The sequence below is a fragment of the Cupressus sempervirens genome, chromosome 4 (assembly GCF_028749045.1).
Source record: "Cupressus sempervirens isolate cs-2001-9-10 chromosome 4, ASM2874904v1, whole genome shotgun sequence".
NCBI classification, from domain to species: domain Eukaryota; kingdom Viridiplantae; phylum Streptophyta; class Pinopsida; order Cupressales; family Cupressaceae; genus Cupressus; species Cupressus sempervirens.
The window spans coordinates 919171005-919193596 of NC_143121.1; the positions used below are offsets into that span (position 1 = coordinate 919171005).

At 38.1% G+C, this 22592-nt stretch overlaps 1 protein-coding gene across 1 annotated transcript in view; it reads right to left on the minus strand.

Moving 5' to 3' along the window:
* LOC149564400 (damage-control phosphatase At2g17340-like) overlaps positions 1–22592 on the minus strand; it is a 238791-nt gene that overhangs the window by 40411 nt on the left and 175788 nt on the right. Inside the window, exons 8-9 of the mRNA XM_089827455.1 lie at positions 19771–19845; positions 19524–19610 (exon numbers count right to left, since the gene is read on the minus strand). Of these exons, the coding sequence (XP_089683581.1) occupies positions 19524–19610; positions 19771–19845 (162 nt within the window). The remainder of the gene's footprint in view (positions 1–19523; positions 19611–19770; positions 19846–22592) is intronic.

Here is a 22592-nt window from a genome sequence, read left to right on the forward strand (position 1 = left end):
CTTTTGGTGCATTAGAAACCCTAACCATTCTAACAAGTGGTATCAAAGCTTGGTCATGGGTTCGAATCCATACAAGCCATGGCAAGTGACACTGGGAGGGGAATTGTTGATAGTGGGCCAACGTCCCTCGCAGGGTTTGTGACATGGTTTAATCGCCTCTTGTGGTTCTATAAAACTATTGGTTGTATTCAGCATTGACAGGTCCATCTTTTGGTGCAGCGGAAACTCTGACCATTCTAACAAGTGGTATCAAAGCTTGGTCATGGATTTGAATCCACGCAAGCCACGGCAAGTGACACTAGGAGGGGGATTGTTGGCAGTGGGCCAGCATCCCTTGTGGGGTTCGTGACATGGCTTAACCTCCTCCTGTGGTTTTATAAAACTATTGGTTATATCTGTTGATTTTTGTAGCTAGGTAGGATCCCTTCTTGGTCGACTTAGATATAATAACAATTGTGATAAGTGATAATATAATTATTGTGATATAATATCTATATTTGTTATTGCAATTGATAATATAATAATTATATCAATAATATACTTATTATATTGCGAAATACTATAATGTGATAATATGATTATATTATTGCAATTATTATTATTGATTAATAATAATTATATTGATAATATAATTATTATTTTATTGTGAGATAATGTAATTATATTTTGTGATAATAACTTTATAATATAATTGTTATATAATAATATAATACTCATTTGGTAGGACCCGACTTTATTATATTATTATGGACCAGTGTCATTAGATTATAATATTATTTTTATATTATTATAATATAATAATTATATTGGGTATTCAATCTTTGGAAGGATTGTGCCCCTCCTTGGATCCTATTTGATTGGTAAAAAGGAAGATCAGTCTTCCTCTGTTTTTTAAAGTAGTGTAATATGGAGATATACGATCTAACTTATTAAGCAGATACAGTGCTCGAGGGAGACTATCTGAGATTGCCTATGGTTTGGGAGAGAAAATCATTGCCTGTGGTGGAGCACCTAAAATTCAACATAGTATCATAGCTTTTACCGCATAGATTAATTGATTGATGAGCACAAACAATAGATGGAATAGCCGAACTTCTTCCTTTATTCGCATATGCCAAAGACATTACATTATGCTTGAATGACGATTTACAATGATCCCGAAGGCTATATAAATACTTTCCGAAGAACCTTCCCGAAGGGGTCCATCGGCTACATAACAAGAACCTTCCCGAAGGGACCCATCGGCTACCCAATATTTACCTACGACATCATCCCCCCCCAAAAGAAAAAGTCATCTCCGGATGACAATTACAAAACAAAATACATTAACTGACTAACTACAACAAGATAAATCTGCTTCTATCACATCACTTTCACATTCGTTCCGTGCCTGCAGCAAACTGGTCTCCAACCCACAACGCATCTGTAGCCTCTGCTAACACAATACTGTCCCTTAATCACGCTGACCTTGATAGCCACCCGTGTTGCTTTCTCTGCTTCCAACTCTTGGATACCCTGAGCCAAATGTCGCTATACTGCCTTCAACTTGGATGATCAGCTCCTCCTGAGCTCTCTACGCATCCACCAAGACAGCTTCACATCCAACACCTACTCCAAATGCCTCTGGTACACAAACACTCCATGCCTGCAGCAGCTTCAGGTCTCATCAATTGGTCAAACTTTCCACGACTGATCCCACACTCTTTCTAGCAATCGTTGATGTTTTCCCTTCCCTTTGGCATCATCCATTACTCATTCTGAGCATTCTTGATTTGTCAACTTTTTCTTTTTTTTTCTTTTCTTTTTCTTTTTTTTTTTCAATTTTTTTTAATTTCTTTCTTCAATTGCTCATTGACGGGGGACTATTCCCTTCATGATAGATTTTTAACTCTAACCCATTCACCGTGTCCAATACTGCGTACATAACTTGATCGCGCCATTATCACCAACTTCCCGTATCTTGTATGGTCCTACCCATTTGACTCTGAACTTGCCTGGTTTGATCTCATTCCGGCCGTCATACTTCAACACCCATTGTCCAAGTTGAAGCCTGTGCAGTTTCAGGTGCTTATCGTGCCACACCTTACGCCTGTTCTGTGTTACCTCTATGTCCCCTTGTGCCTGCAATCATCGCTCATCAAGTTTATTTAAGGTACACGATCTCTCTCTTCGGTTTTCCATATCGCCCAGTTTGTTTCCGAAGCTTGGTACCATGGACTCCGTCAGCTACCCCTTCTTGCCATCAATAACACCTCCACTCCGTACTGCTACAACTTTTATTTAACCCTTCCTCTTTGTTTCTTGTGCAGACCGTATGATGTGTCTTCCGTGTTGCCGGCACCTTTCTGCTATATCCGTGGTTCGACGTAACACTTTCTTTCTACGCGGTCGTACGGTAGAATCTTTCCTTCTTCTGGGTTCATACTGTGTGTTCTTCCCTTCAGCTTCAATCGTAACCACTTTTCCTTCTTCCGCTTCTCTGTATTCCTTCAGACATTCATTTCCTTCTTCTTTCTTACTTCGTCAACCCTTAATATATTACAGCTCGGAAAGAGCTCATAATCCTCCATTTGCCAATGAAAAAGGCCGTTCAACGAGTCTAGATCGTCCTCACTCGACCCTCCTTCTAGTCTCAATACTCCCTCTTTATCAGGTTTCATTCTCTTTTTCCCCTCGTCATCATTCTCGCTTTCACCTTCTAAGTCAGACGATGTTGCCTCTCACCTACCATTTGTGTTTACAGGTCAATTATGAATCTTCTACCTCCGTGCTCTATTGAGAGAGTATTCTTCTTCTAGTCGTGCTCAACCCTTGCTTGCCCTAGCCATCCACAGCCCAGAATAGCATCGTACCCTTTCCGTTTCAGTGGAATCGTGACAAAGTCTAACAGGAACGGCTGTGTTCCAATCGTCATGGGTTGTGCTATCAGGACTCCTAATGGCTTGATTCAATGTTGATCGACCGTTAACAGCTAGAATGTTGGCTGCCCCAACCTTTTCCAGGTGTCCTCTTGTAACACATTGACACCGACCCCTCCGTCCACAATCGATTCCGTTAACACAGTCCCGAGAATTCCCATTTCGACAACTGCCAGATGGCGTTCGAATGAGAGGGCTAACAGCATCGGGTCTTCCACACTTGCACCACTTTGTTTCTCCCTTCCCTGTTCTGCTGGTAGCTTAACAGTCGGAGCTATATTCATGAATGTCGGACGGAGTTGAGGCATAGTGAGCAACAGATCATTTATCGTGATGATTACCTCGATTTGTAATATTTGCCATACGATGTTCTATTCTGCGCAGTTCCGTACAGAGGTACCAGTCGTATCCTTCAAGTGCATCGTTTCTGCCTGCGTTGCTTTCTGGATCTCTGCCCGCGCTTCCTCTAGTCTCTTCTTTTCTTCTACCGGGTCTGGGTACACTTTCGCTTGCTTCCGCATGATGGCCAGGACCTCTTCTTCGTCCGTCCTGATGGTGATCAAGTTTACTCTAGACTTCGGGCACTTAGCATCTTCATGATCGCCAGGTCCACACCATCGGCATAGCAACTTCGGTGTGTTCGCCGTTGTGCACTCTCGGGCAAAGTGACCCCACAAATTACATGCGCGGCATTGGACTATCGGCCGGCCATTCACATCATATTGGATTCAACTCCTCCCGCCATTATTGTCGTTGCCGTTATTGTTGTTGTTGTTTTGATTGCGCCAATTATTTCTGTATCCACCCGATGTAGCACCCTCCATACTGGTGTTCCCGCTCCCTCCTGCGTGAGGAACACTTGCTGCGGTGCTCTTGTTTTCAGGTTGAAAGGAGATTCCTTTGTCGAATGTCCCATGATCTGGCAAATCTCAGAAAATTGATCTTTCGAGCAGGATCCCTTTGTATGGCCTTCTTTCTTGCACTCCGTACACCATAGCTCATTTCCCTTGATCTCCTTCTGCATGTTCTTGAATTCTTTCATCATCCGAATCATATCCTTCTGGAGGGCGCGGACCTTCTTGCTGCTGCCTTCATCATCACTGCTATCTTCTCCGAAAGGTGCATCGTCATCTGAATCGAATGAACTATTCTTCTTCTTTTTTTTGGTCTTTTGTTCACTTTCAAGGTTCATTGCCCGATTGTATGCTTCAGTGTATGTCGATGGTGGCACGATCTTCATCTTCTTTTGCAGTTTCGAGTGAAGGCCTTCAATGAACCATCTTTTCTGCAACCCATCAACTGGCTTATTCTCCATTTTATTGATCAAGTCCTTCAGCTTCCTGGCGTAGACTCAGACTGTTTCATTCTTCCCCTATTTTGTATTGTATATCTTCGCTACAATTTCATTGTCGTCACGCAACAGTTGAAATTCGGCAGTAAACTCCTTAAGGTCGTCCCAAGTGGTTAATTTATGTGGATCTGTATCGGCGAACCAATCAATTGCGACACCCCGGAGGGTTGCCGGAAACTGTCAGACCCATTTGTTTGTATCTCTTATGCCATTCGCCCTCCAAATCGTTTCGCATGTTTTACAATGACGGATCGAATCGGCGGCTCCATCACCATCAAATTTAGGCAACTTTTCTTTTGGTCCTGCCATTACTACTGGATGTTGTGGGTTTTGTTGTGTACCTGCACTGTTTTGCACTCTCGCGCTATTCTAAATACCTGCACTGTTCTGCACACTCGTGCTATTGACACCCGCGTTGTTCTGCACACCCGCGCTATTTTGCCCACCTGCACTGTTCTGCCCACCCGGGCTGTTTCCGACACCCGCACTGTTTTCGACACCCGCATTGTTTTGTGAAGAAGGGTTTTCGTCAACTAAAGCTGTCTGTTCCGGAAGTATGTCTTGGACGAAGAGTTCACACTCGTGCTCCCTTGGCACTCTGAGCCGTGCGAGTCAATCCCCCTCTGTCTGGATTCTCTTCCCTCAGTGTATGCAAGTTCAGAAACTCCTCCCTTGCTTCTTCCACCAAATCGAGCCGCTGTCAAGTCTCTTCCAACAATTTTTCAGTGCTTCTGTGGCTGTCGGTAACTTGTTGAAATCTCCGTTCTACGTTCAGCCTGCTGTGCCAAAATTAAATTTTTTTGCGTTGCGCGTAATTCATCATTTTCCTTCAACTTATTCTTATTCTTGTTCAACTGATTTGGCTTTAATCTTCATTTGCTTATTGTCGTACCAGGTCCATTGGGCAACGGGGCCAAATGTTTACCGCATAGATTAATTGATTGATGCGCACAGACAATATAGATGGAAATAGCTGAACTTCTTCCTTTATTCGCATACGCCAAAGACATTACATTATGCTTGAATGATGATTTACAATGATCCCGAAGGCTGTATAAATACTTTCCGAAGAACATTCCCAAAGGGGTCCATCGACTACATAACAAGAACCTTCGCGAAGGGACCCGTCGACTACCCAATATTTACCTATGACATAGCTATGGTTACAATCCTTGAGTATCAGGGGTCAGATCTCATTTTTTTGTGAGGGAGAGTCAAATATAGTGTCGAGGTGTGTAATGTCCCCTTTTTCTGGGACATTACAATTTAGTGTTGCCAGCTCACTTCACCTAGGTTTCGGGGGTGAGAAGGTTCTTTTCGGGGTTCAGTTCGAGATTTGGTCTAGACATTTCCAATTTCAGACCCATCGAAGCAATTTTTCGCAAGTTGTCCGGATACTTACTATATTTAGTAAGTGAACAAAGCTCAGTATTTGTGATATCTCAGTGTTGGTTTGGAAGCGTCACGCCGAGAGCTTTCCAACGAGCTATTGCACGTGCTTTTCTGAGTTCGTTTGGTCAGTTATTTTAATGCCTGACAATTATATGGTTTACTGGCTAAGTGACTTTAAAAGTTTATTTAACTTGTCACTTTATTTTAAAAAGTACTATGTTTATTTAAGTGACTAAAGGACAAAAAGGTGCTTTATCCCACATTGCTTAAAGATGCATGCATCACATTGGGAAAAGGGATAAAGGTACAACAGACTCTACATGGGAAGAAATATAAAAGATTATATTATTGAAGACAAATATTAATCTGGGAGCTGGAAACAGTTTTGGCTATTTCTTTGAGGACGCAAACCCTTGAGGGAACTTTGAAGGTTGGACGCAAACCTAGCCTTCTTTTAGGTTCTATCTATATTGCCAATCTGACTGTTATTTTTGTTTGTAAGATTGGATATTCTGAATTGTTGCACGTTATTGTATTAATACAGTAACGTATTTTGGGTTATTTGTATTAATCTATTGGTTTATGTATAATTTTTTGAATATTGGAGGAAATAAACACATTTTTCTGGGTTTCTTGTATGTATATCGGTTTAAGCTCTGAAATTTGTTTCAAATACTGAATTACTGTTTGGATTTAAAATTTGTAAGTTTTAATCGAGGGTTTTAGTGAATATCCGGAAAGGGATATTTCAAGTGGTATCAGAGCTGGTCTTCCTGCCAGCCTGTGAATTTTTATCCAGACACAGACACAATTATGCACGAATTAAGGCAACTGTTATTGGTGTTTGTTGAGAAACAAAGAAATTGTGCAGACTGGCTTTCTTCACTTATACAGTCAGACATAACGGGTCTGTAACTACTCCCTTCCATCGCATTTCTGAACTGTATTCTTTGGAAGGTGCAATGTTTTGGTTTAAATGGTTACATTGTATCATTTAAATTCATTGGGACAACTTTGTACGGATACAGTATTAAACATGTGTTAAGGGTTGATTGTATGACAACTGTTTGTCAAAATTTCCTGCCAATCAATACATATATCTTCTAATTTTTATGTGGGAATAACTGTTAATCTAGTCGCAAGGAATAGTATTGGGTGAAGAACGTGAATGTGTCTTCTCTTACTGCGTGAGCACCATTCAGTATTTTGGGAGGACGTTTTAACAAGTTGAAAGAGACTCGGCTGAGATTTTTACGTCTGCTTCCACCGGCCTGCAGTTACATTCATGGCAGTGTTGAACGACAGAGAAAGATATCAGTGGGATCAGCTAACAGACAGATCTTAACAGCGGTGTGAGAAAGGCCTCCAGTCGGGTCAAAGAACAGAGACAGGCTGGTTTTGTTTAGTTGTGTAGACACCATTTTTTTTTTAAACCGTGAGCAGGCCGTACCTTTTCATGGTTCAGACTTCACATAACTGGGCCATGGCACAATTACAGAGACAGGTTTTAGCGCGGGAATCTCCATTAATCACGTCCGGCAGGGTGAAGGCATCCCGAGTCGAGGAAAGTATTTCCACAAACTGCATCGTCATCATAATAAGAACGTTAGCCGACTATACCAGGTCGCTGCGGCTTCATATTATTTGGAGGAGTCCTGGTTGCATTCACGGAAATATTAGTTAGCAGCAGTATTGTCTTTGCATCCTACCACAGGTCGAGCTGCAACTTCCACCACACGGCTTACATTGTTCGTTTTGGAGTGAAGTAATAATTGGAAGACAGTAGAAATTGGCCAAAGTTTACCGTACAGGCGAATGGAACTGGGTAACGTGAACAGTCAGTGCTGGGCACTAGATTTGAGAGCTTAAAACTATTTCAGTTCGCAAGGCATCAACCAGTCACGGGCAGAAATGGACGTGAGCACCTAGAATAAAAAGGACGCAGTCGGGTTTTTGGAAGGCGAGATACATATCTATGTGCGGTGAGAAGTTGGACAGAGACTAACGTTGGGAAGACAACACACCAGCGAATACAATCGAAAGAACACAGACTGTAAAATCAAGTGTTAAAATAATTTGTGAAATAAGTCCATTCGAAGGAGCTACGGCGTGAGCACAGTGACTTCCAGTCCATGTGATTACGTTGACATAATCTGGGGGCATATCAGCGAACGCGTGGCCTGTTACTTTGTAGAAGGTTGAAACTCAACTTCCTCCTCTGCATAAGGAAACGGGTTTGTACATTTTTTAACTTCTTTCAGCATTTCTCTGGCCTTAACTGTATACTTCATGCAAAAGTCTGAGTTATTATTTTTATGGGATGTTTCAATGATCTGGATTATCGACTGTTAGGAAACTGGGTTGTGAAAATGCCTTCATACATTATATGAATGTGCAAGAAATCATTTATATTTCCGCTGTTGGTGAAGTTTTCAAGTGTTCGGCAAAATGGTGCAAGGTTTAAAAAATTAATTTGCAGTGATATCTAAACTCATTAAGGCTACCTTGAAACTGTTTGACGAAATTGTCCATGAACTCTAGCACTGAAACAGCAACATATCTTTGCTTACTGATTTGGTACAAATCATTTCCTTTTCCTGCCGATAGTTGGAAGGAGGCAGAGTTAATACCGTTCTGGGATGGTGGTTTTAACAGGGAGCAGTAACAGCATTAACGTGACATCCTTCCACCTCCAGTCGCATCGTGGGCAGAACTGTAGGTGTATTCGACAGGGAGTCACACATTCAGCAGCATTATGGAAAACTTGATATTCTGGTTAATAATGCAGCGATACTGGGAATTTCAATAGATTATGACATCTTAAGGCCAACCAAGCAGATCCAAGTCAGATATTTGTAAGACAATTTCTCTCTGTATACTGTTTGATGAGCTAAGAATATTACAGTGGTATCGATTTCACTACAGAGGTGCCTTCTAGAGTTTGTGAAGCCTACCAAACTTATATTTCCATTAATACTGTATTCACATCAAACGTCCCATTGCAAACTGTTGTTTTTGGACTGCCAATAGAGCATATACTCTAAAGTTATTCAAATTGGTTGGTTGGATAAACAGTGCCTGAATATCAGATAACTTTCATCAAGTGAAGTACCACAGTTTCAAACTTTCCAATGCGTGGTTGCATGCCAACTGATTGTCAAAATGTCAAATAGTTAAAATCTGAATTTTTGGACAAAGTCAAGATTAGTTCAGTGGTTGAGTTTGATTTCGTAATAAAACACACATTTGTGACTGAGTTCCAGTATTACAGTGACATTAGATTATATTCAGATTGTCTGGAAGCTGCTTGAATAAATTCCTCCCAATGCATTCATATAGCATTTCATATATAGAATGGCACAGAGTTATTGCAGGAAACTCATAGCATTGTCAGATCCAATTAAGATCAGCAGAACTTCGCACATTCCAGAAAACACACATTACCACAACAGATAAGTACCAACTGTTTGTTAATTTGTCCTTAGGCATTTTGGAAATTTTCCTTGTCCTCGAGTTTGCACAGTTCAGTGTGGGACATCTACAGGCATTTGGAAAAGCTACATGGCAGAGAAAGTGGGACGAGACTTCCAACTCGATGTGAAAACCAAAGTAAGGTGATTGTACAATGATTAAAACAAATTCCTGTCAAAGCTTCAAAAACAAATTTCCTTCATGGAATATGTGAACTTTCAGCTAGAGCTGCAAAACAAGACAGATATGATAAGAAACAAATACTATGATCTAGCTCAAGATCTCCTTGCAGAGGACAGTTACAAAAATTTGTATAAGGAGGATATCAATCAACCTAATAGTAGTACTAAAAGCGAAGAACAACTTTCGGATGATAATATGCAAAGTACAAATAATGGCACAAGTACATTAACAGGTAATTGGGAGACAGGAGTATCTTATGGAGCTGTTTACACTAGTCCTTCTGATGAGCAGGTCAATGGCCCATGCAATATAGTTGACCAAACCGCCAACATTGGCAACTCCAACATCTTATTTGGTGACATGGAAATTAACTTGGATGAATTTTATGGTGATACTAGGCTGGAAATTATATCAGATTTTGAGGAGCAAATGGATAGCGATGTTGGCAAGACGGACGATCTAGCACACACTGAGTTAGCGGATATATCTGAAAATATTGTTTCTCAAAGTGCTGAAAAATCAGAAAATTCTATGGGGAGCAGCCCACTTGTGTTTGAAGGAGACGGTCAAAAACCATTGTCACTCCTTGACTTATTGGATATGCTTTTGGTCAAAGAGGACAAGATTGTCCAAGTGTTAACAAGGATGGATGATTCTTCCAGATTGGTTGAGGATCTCATGCGACAGATTGTGATAGAGGAGATACATGGTAATGTATGTGGTGTCACAAGTGCTCTTTTACATACTATTTTTGAAACTTTAAAAATGACAAAATATGAGTACTTGCAACTATTAATGGATAGAGATCTAGCAATTAAATTCGGAAGGAATAAGGAGAGTGAGATAGATGAGCTATGCCTTCAATTGAGCTTAACACATTATTCCCTCCACCAAGCTGAAACTCAAACAAGTGGGGCAGTCACTTATGAAAAAGATGACAATGGTTCAAGGGCACAAGAAATCACACAAATTATTGAAAGAATTCATAAAGTGGGTAGATGTGAAGTCAAACAATGTGATTCAATCCCGTGTTCCCCATTTGAGACTTCCTATGGTGAGAAAAACTCTATGGATAAGCAAGTTGATGAGTCTGAAAATTCTGATTTTTATGACAGCAGCTGTGCATCTTCACATGAGCACATGGTTAGTGATACCACAAGCGAGGATAATTCAGAAATTTCAAGTAATGATGAACCTTCCTTTTATGAAGACTTTGACATGAGTGAGAGTACTTATGATGGAGTAGGAAGTTCAGATTTATCCTTAGCATGCATGGAGGGATTTTTCAGCTTACTCAGAGTTTTATCACCTAACTCTTATGAGATGGTCATGGGCTACTTGTTGATTGGTGATTTTATTTGTTGGTATATTCCAGCTATCAATGGTTTGCCTGTGTATGATGGTAGTATATTTGTTGATTCTATTTGGCCTTTAGGGGTTAATGACTTATTTGCAGATGAATGGGGAGAGCATACATTACCCTACCTACCACATGAGGTATCTACATTTTTATTTCAGCAGGGTATTGAAGATAGTGTTAGCACTCATGATGTTGGTGACTCACCAACCGCTCTTTCATTTACCCAGGGTCATGTTGATTGGGTGGTCGGGAATCCAAGTTGTGTTGCTACACAGTCGCATGATTATGATCTGTGTGTTTCAGCCTTCTGACACATTAGAGCTACAAAGATTTGGATTACTCCATTTCCACCAGGGTGATATAGGGCTGGAGTTAGTTTGGCCGGATCTATAAATATCATCGGTATAGATATTACAGGAATGGTATAGTGGTACGATGGTACAGATGTTATAGGAATTGGTCAGTGGGTTTTCAAACAACGCACGAGTTCTCACTTGGGATCCAGGTGGAGCATCCCTATGTATTACTCTTTATCGGGGAGCTCGTTGGAGAGTTTGGTTGCTATCATTTTGGGATGGATATTGGTATATTGCTGAGCTCCCATCTTCACTTGACAATAGAGATTTGCAGGCTCACTCATGGAGTGAGACATTCATTCTGAATGAGGATATTGGTACACAGGGCAGCAGCAGATGGCAGTTGGTGAGCCTTGGGATCCTGGCATTCAGTTATTTGGCACATTGATTCCTCTTGTACTGTTTCACCATTCTGGATTTGGGATGATGCATGCTGGGTACATCGACTAAGGAGTAGAACCTCATTCTCGAGGCAAGTATGGGATCTTGGTCTCTGATTTCTGCAAGAATGAGCGGATTGCTTGGGGGCAAGCAATCTTTGAGAAGGGAGGCTTTGTAATGTCCCCTTTTTCTGGGACATTATAATTCAGTGTTGCCAGTTCACTTCGCCTAGGTTTCGAGGGCGAGAAGGTTCTTTTCAGAGTTCAGTTTGAGATTTGGTCTAAGACATTTCCAGTTTCAGACCCATCGGAGCAGTTTTTGGCAGGTTGTCCGGATACTTACTATATTTAGTAAGTGAACAGAGCTCAGTAATTGTGATATCTCAATGTTGGTTTGGAAGCGTCATGCCGAGAGCTTTCCAACAAGCTATTGCACGTGCTTTTCTGAGTTCGTTTGGTCAATTATTTTAATGCCTGACAATTATATGGTTTACTGGCTAAGTGACTTTAAAAGTTTATTTAACTTGTCACTTTATTTTAAAAAGTATTATGTTTATTTAAGTGACTAAAGGACAAAAAGGTGCTTTATCCCACATTGTTTAAAGATGCGTGCATCACATTGGGAAAAGGGATAAAGGTACAATAGACTCTACATGGGAAGAAATATAAAAGATTATATTATTGAAGACAAATATTAATCTGGGAGCTGGAAACAGTTTTGGTTATTTCTTTGAGGACAATATATATTATGGATAAAGTGTTTGTTGTACAATAACCTCTATAGACAACTATACAAGATTGTTTATACTTATGTGTTCATTTGTTGTTTATCACAAATTTGTTTCCCCCAATATATGTGGTGTTGGGGCCATGTCCCTAATAGGTGTAACTCCACTCCACCATAGAGTCATGACCCATCAGGGTTGGTGACTCCCAAATCATGAAAACTAATTCACTTTTAATTTGGTCAACGCCAGTTTCATGAATCAGTATAAATGAATATGATATTATATAATCAAGTTGTATTTAATATGATTTATATTTATACAGTCACAATAATATGTGTGTGTGTGTGTGTGTGTGTGTGTGTGTGTGTGTGTGTGTGTGTGTGTGTGTGTGTAAACATACTAATTCAATTTATTATATAATGTCAATAATTATACATACAATAGATATGATGTATGTATATATCTGCAATTAGTTTTATCCAACTGAACTATAAAACATTAACACTCCCTCTTAGTTGAGAAGGATAAACACAAGACTAGATATTATCTCAATGTAATATCAGCAATAAAGAGTTTAAGGATATCTTTGATTAGAAGATATCCACCATTTTGATATCATCACATGATATCAAGAATAATGACCTCCTAAATGTCAAGTCACATGACATTCACCAAGTACTCTTTGAAAAATGGCCTTCTCAATGTCAAGTAGAAAAATATTCACCAAGTACTTTGAGTAATGGCCTCCTGAACGTCAAGTCGCAAGATGTTCACCAAGTACTCTAAGTAATGGCCTCCTCAACATCAAGTCGCATGATATTCACCAAGTACTCTAAATAATGGCCTCCTAAACATCAAGTTGCATAACATTCACCAAATACTCAAAATGTTCATAAGGTATGTGCACACATATCCTCAATAATACTTACCATATGAACATTCATGGTCTAATTTGGGAACTTAATCCACCATGCAAAATATAATCTATCATGGTCCACTTGGACATCATAAGATATCCATCATAATAAAATATTAAGTTATTGTAAGATTGTCACCTTTCACTAACTTCTTTAAATACAAGTGAAAATCATTTGAAATCATCACTTCCTCATGATGTACAAAGGGGGCAAGCCCATTAAAATCATGTAGTCTCATACATGGATTTTTAGGCTCCCTCTGAATATCAATCTTATGAGCTCCTCATCCAATGTTGTTGTTTAGCCCTTGGTGAACAAGAAATAAACATATAACTTAAAAAAGTAAAGCATTATTCATTCATCAAATGCTTCCATACAGAGTAATAATATTCAATACCAACATGATGCCAATTACATAAGTCTATGCCATATTTATAAAATCCAACACGGTGCCAATGAAGCGACACAGCCGTGCCCGTACCCATAACCGTCTAACTACCCAATTCACTAGACAACATTATCCCCCCCAAAAAAGACTAGTCGTCTCCTAGCGACTCCAAACTAACAAAATTAGGAGACAACATACAAATATAGAAACAAACATAGACTAGGGAGGAGGTTGCATCCCTGAAATGTTCAGTAGCTAGCACAACTTGTAAACCTGATCAGTGCGTATACGTAAGTCCTATGTCTATGTATCGACCTCCACAACTTGCTTCAGTTGAAGTGTTGCCTCCATAGCCTGAGTTTAAGCCGTCTGCAATCCTTTTTCAGCCCTTTTCTTGTCTTGTAAGAGCATCACTCACTCTACCGCCCATGCTGCCGAATATTTGCCTCGACTGCCCTAGACCTTGCAACTACAACCCTCTCTGCTTCTCTATCTGCCTCTGCATGCCAATGAGCATAGTAGACATAATGAGATTAATGAACCATTCCTTACAAAACCTAGAATGTATCAGGTGATTAGTGAATGATGCGAACCAACATTTCCAGCAATGTGAGGTAGCGGTAGCACCCATGGGTAACAAGGAAGATGATTAGGCATAGGAATTTGTCTGGGAACTTCATGAGTGTCAAACCAGCATACATTAAGCACATTTTATCTATTAGATAGAATGCTTAAATCTCATCACACTCACACTTATCTATATGGGCTATATGGATGGCTAAAATATTACTTTGTTTTAGCATATCTTGGGTTTGCGCCCCTTTGATATGATGCAGTAGTGATTTGTTCTTATTTGGGTCTACGCACTCACCATCAGTAGACTCTATTCATGCATATGTTGGATAATTTGAGTCGACTTCATACCTGATATCCTTGTTGGCAAAGTTTGTTCATTGATGACAACTTATACAATGCATTTAAATGGAGATGATGTTATGAGTCTGCAACCAGTGTATTTGGACTAGGTCTCCTAATTTTGGCTGAAGATTTATTTGATTGATCTTGATCATAATCATTAACTGATTGCAATTTGCATTACTGCATTTGTGTAGGAATTGACATGCCTACCCTGAGGAAAGAAAAATGAGTGGATGCTTATATCTGTTGACTGAGGACAAACCAGTCAGTATAAGGAGATAAGTATTCTTTATGGTTGAATACTGCTCTTCACTCTTTCATGTTGTTAATTAATGCTATATATTATTTGGACAATGAATCGTGCGTGATTCAAGCATTGATATTTCTCTTTGAGATAGTCTTGGACTATTATTTATCTCTAAGAAATACTTTCAAGATGACACTAATTCCTCTTACTAGGGAGCAATTTCGTTTTGTAAGAGATAAGTATTCCATGATTATGAATTATTTTTTGATAGTGTATGCTTTTTGTATTGATCTTTTTGATGATATGACTTTTAATCGCTCTTGGTTGCAGGATGTAATGGGAAGATGAGAGATCATGCCGACTGCTTCCTTGATACATTTAGTTGTATCTCCTAGCCTCTACGGGAAATGCAAGGTGGTAGTGCTTTCCTCAAATTTGAGGTGTAAGACCTCCACCCTCTGCAACCTTCTACAAGTAATGCAAGGTGGTATTGTGTTCTCTGGGAGACAATTTGAAGTGTAGGACCTCTTCCATCCTCTACGAGCAATGCAAGGTGGTGTTGTAGTCTTCTTTGGGAGAAGATTTAAGGTAAAAGACCTCTCCTATCCTCTACAGGTAATGCATGGTAGGTTCTTCCTTTGCGGGTATGCAAGATGGTATCATGGAAAGAATCTAAGATATTCTTGATCATCCTCTAAGAGTGTCATGGTGATGATGTGAATTTTCTTTTTCAATCCTCCCTAGCTAAGAGGGAGTGTTGAAATTAGCTACATCGAATTCTAGCATATGTTATGAGAATGTTGTCATTGCTAAGAGGGAGACTTCACTTAGAGGAAAATCGACAATTCAATCTTAATTGAGGAGGTCAGAAGGTTGATTTCAATTTGAGAGGGAGGCTCAGCTAAGAGGGAGTCTTAGCATTTAGGTAATCTTTAAGTTCTTTATGAATTCTACTCTAACGAGAAGTTTGAGGTGCAAGTTCTCTTTCAGTATGTATGGAGGATGTCATTACATGGTTGTGCTTATTCACCCTCTGGGAGTACCTATGGTGAACATCATATTGAGATGACATTAAGCTCTTGTGGTGGTAATAAGTCATGATGGACCAGCAACTGTGATGGTTGACACCACGTGCCTTGGTTGTTCATAAGGAATCCTTCCTAGCTAAGAGGGAGTGTTGATTTTTGTAGCTAGGTCGGATGCCTTCTTGGCTGACTCAAATATAATAATGGTTGTGATAAGTGATGATATAATTATTGTGATATAATATATATTGATTATTGCAATTGGTAATATAATAATTATATTTGTAATTATTATATTGTGAAATAGTATAATGTGATAATATGATTATATTATTGAAATTATTATTACTTTATAATATAATTACATTCTATTCTATGTTAATTACTTTATAATATAATTACTTTATGTAAGATGATGTAATTATATTCTATGTTAATTACTTTATAATATAATTGTTATATAACAATATAATAATTATTTGGTAGGACCCAACCTTATTATATTATTATATTGTAATAATTATATTGGGGGCCCAAACTTTAGAAGGGGTGCGCCCCTCCTTGTAACCTAATTGACTGGTATAAAGGAAGATCAATCTTCCTCTACATTTTGAAGAGTGTAATAAGGAAATATATGATCTACATTATAAGACAGATGCATTGCTCAAAGGAGACAATTTGAGATTGTCAATAGTTGGGAGGGCAAATCATTGCCTATGGTAAACGAGCAGCTAGAATTCAATAGTATCAGGCATTCACAGGTCAATCTTAACACCCTTGCTGAGAGAGAGTTTCAGCATTCAACCATTCTTATGAGAATAATGAGTTCTTCTCTATGAGGGAGAAATCTAAGGTGCAATCCCTTGTTAATGAGTTCTCCGTGAAGAAGTTTGAGGTGCGATCCCATATTAATGAGTTCTTTGCGAGATAAATTCTAGGTGAAATCCCCTGTTAATGAGTTGTGTTCGAGGTGAAATCCGCTGTTTTACCCTACACGACTAGGTATGGTTGATCCACCCTCTACGAGTAGGCACAGTGGAGATGCATTCTTCTCTAGGAGAAGTTTGAGGTGAAGCCCTCATTCTGCCCTCCGCAAGTAGCTATGATGGACCCACCCTCTGCAAGTAAGCATGGTGAAGATGCATTCTTCTCTAGGAGAAGTCTGAGGTGAAAGCCCTCGCCCCATCGTTTGCGAGTAGGTATGGTGGATCCACCCTCTAAAAGCAAGCATTGTGGAGATGCATTCTTCTCTTGGAGAATTTTGAGGTGAAAGCCTCTACATATAGGTGTGGTGAATCCACCCTCTATGAGTAGGCCCAGTGGATGTTCATGGAAGAAATTTCATGATGTAGCACTTTTGTTTATTCACCCTCGTAGCCATGGTGAATGTCATCACATTTTTGTGATGAGCACTTGTATCTTCATTCATGGAAGTAGCCATGATGAATCCACCCTCTGGGAGCGACCATGATGGTTGTGTTCAATTGAATTTTCATGGGAATAGCCATGATGGTTGTCACTATGTCACTCAGACATTGCAAAGGAATCCTCCCTAACTAAGAGGAAGTGTTGATGTGTAGCTTGGTCGGATCCCTTCTAGAACCGACCAACTAAACCTAATGACTAATTGTCTTGTCAGCCTTAGCCATGTTGCTAATGAACTTTTCATATCAATCCTTATTTGGGTCTGGCCATATCTAGGCGATTCATGTAACTTACGACTATGTAATTGGGAAAGACCTATATGAATGTAACTTGTAATTAATAGGTCTGATCCTATTCTTGGTGTAAAAACTACAAGGCTGATTGGAGGCCTATTAAGAGCCATTTATTCATATATATGCAAGGTCATTATTGCATCAGCAGAAAATGAATTCTGCTATGTACACAATATGTAGTGTGCTCAAGGGTGATGATAAGAGCTTATCATCTATGGCTGGGAAGGCAACAAATCTGATGGTTCAAGTGCATGGAAAAAATGTTTCTGAGTAGAGAGATTGAAAGCGACTATGTCAAAGTTGCAAATGTATAAGAAGGCAAGGGATTTTCTCTCATCTAGGGATGTTGATGAAGGAAAAATGATCTTCCAATCAGGTCAGCTCTAAAAACTTTTGATAGTCCATTCATTATGTCTACATGATCAGCCAATTTGTTAAGATTTGAAGATATTCTTACATGATATCATCTCCCTAAAATGTGTTTTTCAGCTCAATGGTGGGATTTTTATGAGAACGAATACAAAATCTTCGATGAATGGCGAAACGCATTTTGATCCAGCCATGCAGCTCATCCGCTTCTGAGTGTAATAGGAGTGTTTTTGACCATACACATTCCAAGTATGAAGAAACGCAACCAGCACAAAATGATGATGATTATTATGTTATTCAACCTAAAGATTTGGAAGTCATGGAAACGGACAACTTTCTCAGTTTTCTTCTTGCAAAAAGTCACAAACTATGTTGTAATTGACATATTGATATTTGTCTCCATCCGGTTATCTTTTATGCTATTGTAGTATATTTTGTGCAATGTAATCAACCATATGAATATAAACAATGAAAATCTATTCTCTATCATTTACTAGTTGAACTCAATATTTTATTTCCATTCAATATTATCTATGATGTGGAAATGCACCTTAATGTTTAAAAAAAGGTGTTTTTTACTGTTTTCCTTCAAGATTTTACATATTTTATGTAAATCTGAGTTTTCCCCTTTTTTTTTTTGGAAAAACCCTACTCTACTAGTTTGCCGATCTTTTCCCAATTCATTTTATGCTTCTATGATATAAGGTATTGATCAGAAACAGCGGGTTATATCATCACTATAAGAAATAGAAGCAAACTTTACCATTTTCCTTAGTGCCATATCAGAGACAGCTATCAGCAACATTAAGAATACTTGTAGCATGTCTTATATCAATATATCAGAAACAGCTACTATCAGATGGAAGAAGACTTATTGCACAATTCATATTGTTATATCAGGAAGCAGAAGTGCAGATCAGAATATAGCAGAGATCATAATTGCACAAATCTCATTGATATATTATAGATAGTAGTGAAACTTTATCCTCTTTGCAAGATATTTTTTGATAAGTGATATATAACCTCATAAGTGGTATCAATTGTATATCCTAACGATAGTCATTTATAAAGCAAATCATAAATCTATCAATCTTATATCAAGTGGTATCAATCAGTTTTATAAAGGATTCCAGAGTCTTGTTTGTAAAGAAGTCTCTTGCAATTGACTTTGTGGGTTAATATTGCCTAATTCCAAAGAATTAACGTAAGGGGGTGTCACTCGATATGACTTTGAATCGCCTGTAATAGACAGCATTGCTAACTTCTTTGCATCATATCAAATGATCACAAAGTGAAAACATATTGCAAATGATGCGGCAGTATGACTTTGAATCACCTGTAATACTTAAAATATTACAGGTGAGCATTTGACATGATTCAAAGGAGTTAACAATGTTGACTATTACTGTGAAAGATTAAAATTGATTAAAAAAAATATGACAATATATAAACTTCATATATACAAGAAGTTTATATTAATGACTTCATCCAAAACTTCTCAATATTAAAAATATTAAAGGAATGAATTTATGTGTTCAACTAGAAAGCATTCTTGTTTTTCTAAAGGATCTAGAACACAGGGTAGGAATTAAACTCATCTGAAATTTACAAGAGTCTAATTTACAGTAAAGGAAAATTTTAATTTAAAATGAAAATAAAGGCTAAAGATGAAAGCTACCATTTTATAGAGAGCATCCTTCCATTATTAAGAATTTCAAGGATCTACAAAGTAGAGCAATTGAACTATGTGAACTTTATGAGACTCCCAACCCAATGTAAAACAAAAAATTGAAGTGCTTTACCGGCAAATCACTTCCAGAGTTTACAACAAGAAGATTATTTGCATCAACTCCTAGAATGTATTCCTTCCCATCTTTAACCTCTTTCACCTGACATTAAAATTTAATTTATCAGATATGGCAGTAAACATAATACCACTTGCCTGATCATCATCATCACTCACTTGGAAGAAGCATCATTGACAAATTTATAGACAAAATATTGTATCATTATGTACACCGGAGACTTCTTAAATTTGTAAAAGCTTACCTTCGAGATAATTTCCACCAATTCAGGGTAAGTAATATCATTAATGGATGGTAAATCATTGGCTGCTAGAATCACCTGCAATAGCCAACATTATCAACTGCTTTGAATCATATCTAATAATCACAAAATGAAAAAAAATTGCAATCATTATGTCAATAGAAAGAAGCTATAAAACCATGTAATCTTGCAAAAGCATCTAGAGAAGCATCATTTAAAATAAGACAAAAAGATGAGCCTTTAGTTCCACTTTACTGTTATCACCTAAAACTGTACCCTTGTTAAGTTTGACAAAACTCAACATTTCAAGGAAACATTGAAACACTCCTAAGTTGTGGGTCACTTGAAAATGGAGTGAATCTTCGGATAAGGCTGGCTCCTAGCTTTCAAACTACTGAATTTCCAGGAAAAGGGATAGAGAAACTCAAAATTAAATGACTGAAAACTCAAAGCACATAAATCCTAAAACTACTTTCACTGCAGTGGATACTAACTTTCATGCAAATGAGAACTTGACAATTGTAATGTCCGCTTCTAGTTGACAATGACATATCAGCAGGATTAGCCTATTAACGGCTCTCGTAGGCTAATGAGGCATGGTGAGAGAGTCATCTGGCAGTCATTCGATGATTACTTGGCTCAATTTTTGGTTGGAGTAAGGTTTTCCATCATATATCATTATTGTTTTTATTTATGGAAACCTTATTTTATAATTTGATGTTAAATGCACTTTATTAATAATATAATATTTTAATATTTTATAAAGTGCAAAAATTTTTAAAAATATTGGAATCTTCTAGAAGTCAAAAAAAAATTAATATTATTTTATTGAGGCCGCCCTCTAGAGGAAAAAAAAAGAATAAATAGACCTTGAGGTCTCACTGTTGAGGTAGGCAGATTTGATATTGATGATTGATGATTTCTTCGAGTATTTGTGGAGCCAAGTGGTCTGCAGATAATTAATTTGTCTTTGGGAACGAAAACTCCCAATGATAGCAATTTTGAGGGTGTGAAATATCACCTGAATTATTGCAGATTGGAGGTGATATTTCAGTCACTTCATTAGGGTAAAAATTTGTGGCCAAGGGCCAGATTTGTGGAGAAAGGATAAGTTGGGTGTTGCTACAGGAACACTGCTACAGTGACATGGCTATAGTAAATTGCTATAGGAATGCTGCTACAGTGACATGGCTACAGTAAATTGCTATAGGAACGCTGCTATAGTGACACGGCTACAGTAAATTGCTACAGGAACGCTGCTACAGTACCGCCACTACAGTAAATTGCTACAGGAACTTTGCTACAGTAATCTGCTACAGTGTTACTGCTGCTACAACAAGTTGATGCAGGAAAAATCCAGATTCCCTTGAGCAGTTTTCTAGACAGGCGATTTCATGTTTTGGAAGCATCAAAAATCAGATAAGAAATTCGGTGAGTTGAGGTCCTTCTAGTAGCTTGGGCACATCATTTTGGAGCTGTTTGGCAACCTCATTTTGAAGAATCGAATATTTTAAGCAGGCTGCAACATAAGAGTCTTGGCTTTTGATATTAGCATTGTATTGGATGAGGAGAATTAGAAGTTGTTACAAATAATAGTTTTGTATTCAGATCTTGTGTTTGTAAGCCAAGTGTTTGTAAAGATGTCTTGGCTGTAGATGCATCATATTCTCTTAGTATTGTATCTAAATGCATTAAAAGGTGAAAGAAAGCATAATATTTCATTGAGGAGCTTGCATAGTAATTGTAGAAGTGTTTGAAACAATCTTAGCAACCATTTCTATCAAGCAACTTCAAACGGAAACGCTATATCAGCAAGTCTCAAGGTTGCACATGAACTGTTTGACAAAATTACAAGCACCAAATAAGGGCAATTTGTGATCGGTTTTGAGCAAGGTTCATTACAACAATAGCACCAAATATTATGCAGAAATAATCCCAGAATCACTTGTTATAAACCATTTACACATCAATATTTCATTATTTGGTTGTAAATGACAGAAAACTGAAAAGGAAAAGACTTTCACAAGACAGTTTTTTGAACATTCAACGAATAACAAAGCTAACTCGTGTAATAATCACTTATAGAAAAGAGACAATATGTGAGACAAAAGTCTGAACAGAAAGATCTGATAGCACTTTGAGATTCCACCCTATCAATCACTTGATGTAACTAAACTATAATAGCAAGTAGGACAAGACTTGATAATCTGCAAATAATAGGCCTTCAAATATATTCACTTCAAAAAAAACTGAATATTAATAAGTTCAAAACTCACTAAGTACCCAATTCCAACCACCTGGTTCGGATCCATGAAAATAGCCAGCAAAAACTGACCTAGAAGCTTCCAAAACGAAGTCCAAACACTCAATAAGCTCCACTAAGTCATAAACACCCCTATGACTCACTCAAAACTATCCACAAAACCCTCAAACTAGCCATAAAGACTCCTCAACTGTTGTTACCAAGTCCAATACGACCTCTTCAATCCTATATTCTCTCCAGTTGTTTCCAAACTAATCCAACCACTTAATCAAACCATAATGATTCAAGCTGTCACTCCTTAGACACATGTCAAATTTAACTTAATCATTAAAATCAAACTAATCAATATAGTTAGAAGAATATAGACCAAAGCTAACTAAGGATTTGCATTAAAGGAGAATGAAAATAAAAATGGTTTATAAGGTACCATTAATCATTTCATTTTACATTGAAAAGATTGTTTACCGTACAGGGTAAAAAGCTTAACACATATATAACACGATATCATGCAGAACAAATACTTTATTCATGTATGCACTTTCTAATTACCATTCGAATACAA